The sequence below is a fragment of the Octopus bimaculoides genome, chromosome 30, assembly GCF_001194135.2.
Source record: "Octopus bimaculoides isolate UCB-OBI-ISO-001 chromosome 30, ASM119413v2, whole genome shotgun sequence".
NCBI classification, from domain to species: domain Eukaryota; kingdom Metazoa; phylum Mollusca; class Cephalopoda; order Octopoda; family Octopodidae; genus Octopus; species Octopus bimaculoides.
In genome coordinates, this window is record NC_069010.1 from 9,224,423 (window position 1) to 9,230,476 (window position 6,054).

Here is a 6,054-nt window from a genome sequence, read left to right on the forward strand (position 1 = left end):
ACTTAACAGTGCAGCTTATATACGAGTATATATGTGTGTGTATGTGCATACGAGTTGGTGTGTCTCTCTCTATATATATATATACACTTTGAGCATGCACCATTTTGAGCGTGGCCGTTGCTAGTACCGCCTGACTGGCCTTCGTGCCGGTGACACGTAAAAGCACCTACTACACTCTCTGAGTGGTTGGCGTTAGGAAGGGCATCCAGCTGTAGAAACTCTGCCAAATTTAGATTGGAGCTTGGTGTTGCCATCCGGTTTCACCAGTCCTCAGTCAAATCGTCCAACCCATGCTAGCATGGAAAGCGGACGTTAAACGATGATGATGATGATGACATATGAGTGTATGTATTTATATATATATATGTTTCTGCTCTTCCAGGATGAATTAGCCAGAGTGTTTGTAACTCTGTTTGATGCTAAACACCTCCTGTATCAACTGTTGTGGAATATGTTTTCTAAAGAGGTAAGTCATTGCATTCCTCATGGATTCTTTCTTTCGTTGATTGGTCAGCTTCAAAGAACTGGCCACACCATCTGATAATTCTTGGTTGCATGGCAGATATATTTGTTGGTGTAATCTCTATTGATGTGTTACATCTGTCAGCATGACATCTGCCGATGTTACAGGCATAATTTGAACCCTGTTTCACAGGCTCACTTCAAATACAAGTCAGTGTGTTATACTCTGTGTTTGTGTTGATATCATACTTCAGCCAATATCTACTGTGGAGTACCTTGATCATTCTCTAGGGGAGAGAGTTCTTGCATAAATTATGATAAGCAGTTTCATTTAAATATGAACCCTCTGAATTAGGGATTGTTTTTGTATGAAAGAATCAGAGACTGATCCCATTTGTTTGTTATTAAAATATTTAATATTGTAAACTAATTAATTGGTTGCATATTTTGTTGATTGTTGTCTAAACGATGTTTTTGGTGGAAGAAGGGAATACTCAATATTCAACAAAATTCCCAAAATTGTATTTTTTCTCTTCTTGTTTCGATATATCAACACTGATTAGACTAAAATAATTTAGATTGGAGCCTGGTGTTGCCATCCGGTTTCACCAGTCCTCAGTCAAATCGTCCAACCCATGCTAGCATGGAAAGCGGACGTTAAACGATGATGATGATGCAAATAATTCACAGAAATATGCAAAGCTAAAACATGAATATTGTTTGGAAAACTTGAAAGAACCTTTGTAGAATATTGGACATTCCTTTCCTCCACCGAACGCATCATAGATTTCTGCTCGTTTCATTGTGTATTTTGGAAAGCCCCATGGATTAAACTGAGTATTGAACCCTGCACTGTTTTTTTCTGATCTTTCAGGTTGAGATTGCTGACTGCATGCAGACCTTGTTTCGTGGCAACAGTCTGGCAAGCAAAATTATGGCTTATTGCTTCCGTTTCTATGGACAGAATTATCTCCGCAGCTTGCTCAACCCACTCATTCAAGATATGATGGATATAGAAATACAAAACCCCAACTTGTCCTACGAGATAGATCCATCGAGGTGAGCCACGGCGATCTTTCTTTTTCTTTTTCTCTTATCCTTACTATTTCAATAAATGAAAGATCATTATTATTATTATTATTATTATTATTATTATTATTCCCGACTATTTCGCCAGGCTTGAATCAACCGAGAATATTGAGGAGAACAAGAAGAATCTTATGATTATTACTCAGAAGGTGTTCAATGCCATCGTTGGGTCTGCCTCCAGGTAAGATGCCATTTGTTCATCGTTCTTCCTTCTGAAATTTCTTCGACTTCTGCCTATAAGATAGACCCCTAAATATTTTCTTCAAAGGAAAGCAGTGAATTTTTGCAGATAAGTTAGTCCTCTATGTATTTTCTTGAAACAAAATCATCAAATTTTACCAATAAGATAGTCCTATATTTTTATTTTCTTCAAATAACAACTGGCTTCTTTTAGTCTCCATCTACCAGTTCCACTCACTAAGCTTTGCTCAGCTAGGGGCTGTGTGAGAAGACACTTTCCCAAGGTGCCATGCAGTGGGATTGAACCTGAGACTACACAACTAGAAGGCAAGTGCTACTTACCCACACAACCATTTGGGTTTTGAACTTCAGGCTTAATAAACTATAAAAGAAGTTATATGTATACCTCAGAGTATTGACCAGGTCTATATTGAATGTTGTTATACATCACTGGTCATTGTTTTAGCTTTTGGATGACGCTGCACCCTACTGGCTAGGTGAGCAGGCCAACATCCAGCCTAGTCTCTTGTGGGGTTACTTATTTACAGCTAGGGGACTGGAGCACCATGGAATGAAGTGTTTTGCTCAAGAACACCATGTGCCACCCAGTCCTGAAATCAAACCAATGGGTGCAAGATTGTGGGTGCAACACCCTCATCAATAAGCCATGTACCTTCGAACACAGATTGGTAGATAGGTCTTTAGATATTTGAAAATGGTTGATGGCTACAGAGATCTCTGATGTTGGAATTTCACTGCAGCCATGTTTTATTTGGAGTAAAATCTAGCAAAATTCTTTCTCACAAGAAAGAAAAATGAATGAAAATGCATGTATCCCCTGTAAACAAAAGATTCATTCCCTGAAAACTATTAGAAACACTTGCCTCTGTGTGTGTAAAGTTTCACAAATAATCTCAAAATATCTCAGGCAAAAACTTTGTGATTTCTTGTTTTTAATGGAGAAAAATTGAATGAAAGCATTTCAGAGAATCAAAGATACCACGTTGCAATGAAAGAAACTGAGGCTAAGAGTAAGAGAGAAAAAGTTATAAGGATCAAAAAGAATAAAAATGGTAAGCAAAGATGTAGAAAGAGGAAGAGCAAGACATGAAAAAATGTTATCTCAAAGTGAATTAAAATTGAATCTTCAATAATAAAAGAATCTAGAAGATCACATCTTAAACAAAAATATATTAAAATTAGAATTTCAAAGAATTTTCTAGACAGTGTAGCTTTAATAAATGCTTTCTATTACTAAAATTTACATATTTGTAACTAATTAATAAGCAGCTTTTGTTATTAGGGTATTGCTATTTGGTTTCATATCTGTCCATTTATCATCATCGATTTTATTGACTTTCATTTCAAGCGTTCAGCTTTTTTGTTCTGTTTTTTTTTTTTCTTCTTCTGCTTCTCTGTTGTGAAGTTGGTTATAATTTTTTGGAATGTTAATTTCATCTTCAGGAAATGAAGCATTTTGTTTGAAATATTTGCTTTGGCACCACATTTCAGTTTCCTCTTGGACCATTGTCTTATTTCTGGGACCCAATTGGATTCAAAATATCAACTTTCTAAAGTTGATATTTCTAAACTAAATCTAGCCACACTTACCTCCCATGCCTTTATTATAACTTTTTGTTAAGGGATTGAAGTATTCTTTTAAATGCAATGCTTCTTTATTCACATTGTTTTGATATAATCATGTATTATCTAAAAGCTTGTAGACTTTGAGATTTTCATGACCTGGCCTATGCTGGCGCCATGTAAAAAGCACTCTGTCCATTCTGTGGAGTAGTTAGGAAGGGTATCCAGCCATAAAAACCCTGCCTAAGCAGATAGCAAAGCATGGTGCAGTCTTCTGCCTAACCAGCACCTGTCAAAGCCATCCAACCCATGCCAGCATGGAAAGCAGACATTAAATGATGATGACAATGAAATTGGTGATGTTAGTTTATTTTTAGAATGACATTGCAGGGTAGGTGTAAGAGGCTGGATCTGTTTAACTTGAAAATGAAAGAAATAGATTATTTGGGTCAGATATCTTGTTTCATTCTCATTATCCCTACTAAATGTGAGTAGCCAGAGGGAGCTCCTTTACAATGTAAATCTGCTAACCCCAGCCTCTTTCCTCACGCCTTATCCCCAACTAACGCAAAGAAGCAGACCCCCACCAACTCCTGATTTCTAGAAATATGAGCTACATAGCAACCTCAACAGTGCAGCATGAAAAAGCACCCACCCAGTACTCTGTAATTTGCTTGGTATTAGGAAGGGCATCCAGCTGTAGAAACGATGCCAAAGCAGAGACTGGAGTACAATGCAGTCCTTGAACCAATCAGATCCCTGTTAAATTGTCCAACTTAACATGGAATATGGTCACTAAATGGTAAGGATGATAAGCAAACTACATTATGCCGACAGCAGTGATGGTGGTCTTAAATGGTTCAGTTAATAACTCTCATTTCTAATGTCTTTCAAGATTGTTTAAAGAATCCACTTTCGATTAAAGAAATCTTATTCCCTTTTGTCATTTACGATTTCCTTCCTCGTGTGCGATCTGTTACAATATATTTTTAAATGTTTCATTCCTGAATAAGCGACTAACAGTCCGAAATATTGTCACTCACTGCAGACTTTCTCACTCTTTGTTACATGAACAGTTTTGTTTAAATAATTAATTTATGCACGTGTGTGTGTGTGTGTGTATCTAGATACATGTGAGTATATTATGTATCTATCCATGTATATATTTGTATGTGTGTGTGGGGGAGGATATTTGTTTATTTTCCATCAATTTATGCATATGTCTATGATTCTCTGTTTCTGTATGTGTGTGTGTGTATGTGTGTATATAGATATATATTTATATATTTGTGCCTGGTGTGTATGTGTTTATGTGTATAAATACATTTGTCTCTGACAGACAAAAGTTAACAACATTACTGTACTTTATTTTCCACAAATTTATGACCAGAGAAGATTTTTTACTGAAAGAACTGACAGAGACATGCCAGGCTTATAGCATAAACCCCATTGGTATGTTGAACTGAGCAGAACCATTGAGAAATCTAGCCATGTTTGGATGTCTTTCTTCCTGTTTCATTAATATCACATCAAAAATATAACCTCCAAGATATTGAGAAGTTCTTGAAGGCAGATTGCTTAAAAACCATTGTATTTATTCAGGTATAAGTCGCACCCCTAATTTGGTGTTAAATCTTGGTATAAACTTTTTCCCCCATCAAATTCAAACGTGATATTAGCTTTGCTCCATGTTAGAAATAGCAGCCAAATTTCCCTCAAACCACACTCTACTCTCTTATGTATGTATATATGTACGTATGAGCCAGTGAAGGAGACCTCTACATGGTAGCTAAACCTGGTAGAAATAGCAACTAAATCTCCCTCAAATCACACCCTACTGTCTTGTGTATGTATATATGAGCCAATGAGGGAGACCTCTACATGGTAGCTAGACGTGGTAGAAATAGCAGCCAAATCTCCCTCAAATCACACCCTACTGGAAGGAAGACATTAAACGATGAGGTCACCATGTACCTTGCAAGCGAGAGTGGAGAAAGGGAAAACAATGGCTCACTCGACTGAGTGGGAGTGTATTTAAGAGTGAAAGAAATGTGGCTTTATGCTGGATGTTGACCCTAAAGTATGATAGAGGGACAAGCATAGGTGTCTTGCTATAGATGAGAAATTTGGTACAATATCAGTATTTACAGGAGAAATATATTTGGAGAGCTTCTTGAAAAACTAGACAGTAAACTGTGGAAAATACAGCACAATCATGGCCTTAAACACTAAACACGCACAAGAGTATGGAAATGTATGTGTAAATTCATGTATGTATTGTAATTATAACAATATGTTTACTTATAGGAATATAGGTACACTGAAAGGTCAGAGTGTGTGTGTGTGTGTGTGTATAATTATAACCAAGGAGAATGGAGTGAGCAAGTCTTTTTATTCCATTGATTTACAATTACTTCATCAAGCATTGATCTCACGAGCATTACTTTATTATATATATATATATGTGTGTGTGTGTGTATGCAGGATTGCCCAAATGTCACAAAGATGTTACTAATTAATTTATTCTCTGTTTGAAATTTATGACACCTTAGCCCCAGATCCTGTATATACATGTGTGTATATTTATATATATATATGTGTGTGTGTGTGTGTGTGTCAGGTGTGAAAATTCACATCATGTAAATTACAAATAACAAAAAATGTAATCAAAGCATATTAAAGTTTCAGACCCCTTTGAAACTTTTGGGTTGTCCCTATATATATTACATACATACATAT

At 36.3% G+C, this 6,054-nt stretch overlaps 1 protein-coding gene across 4 annotated transcripts in view; it reads left to right on the plus strand.

Moving 5' to 3' along the window:
• LOC106878902 (neurofibromin) overlaps nucleotides 1–6,054 on the plus strand; it is an 80,729-nt gene that overhangs the window by 12,436 nt on the left and 62,239 nt on the right. For all 4 annotated transcript variants that reach the window (XM_052978165.1, XM_052978164.1, XM_052978166.1 and 1 more), the window contains exons 10-12: nucleotides 383–466; nucleotides 1,337–1,521; nucleotides 1,640–1,732. In XM_052978165.1, coding sequence (XP_052834125.1) covers nucleotides 383–466; nucleotides 1,337–1,521; nucleotides 1,640–1,732 — 362 coding nt within the window. The remainder of the gene's footprint in view (nucleotides 1–382; nucleotides 467–1,336; nucleotides 1,522–1,639; nucleotides 1,733–6,054) is intronic.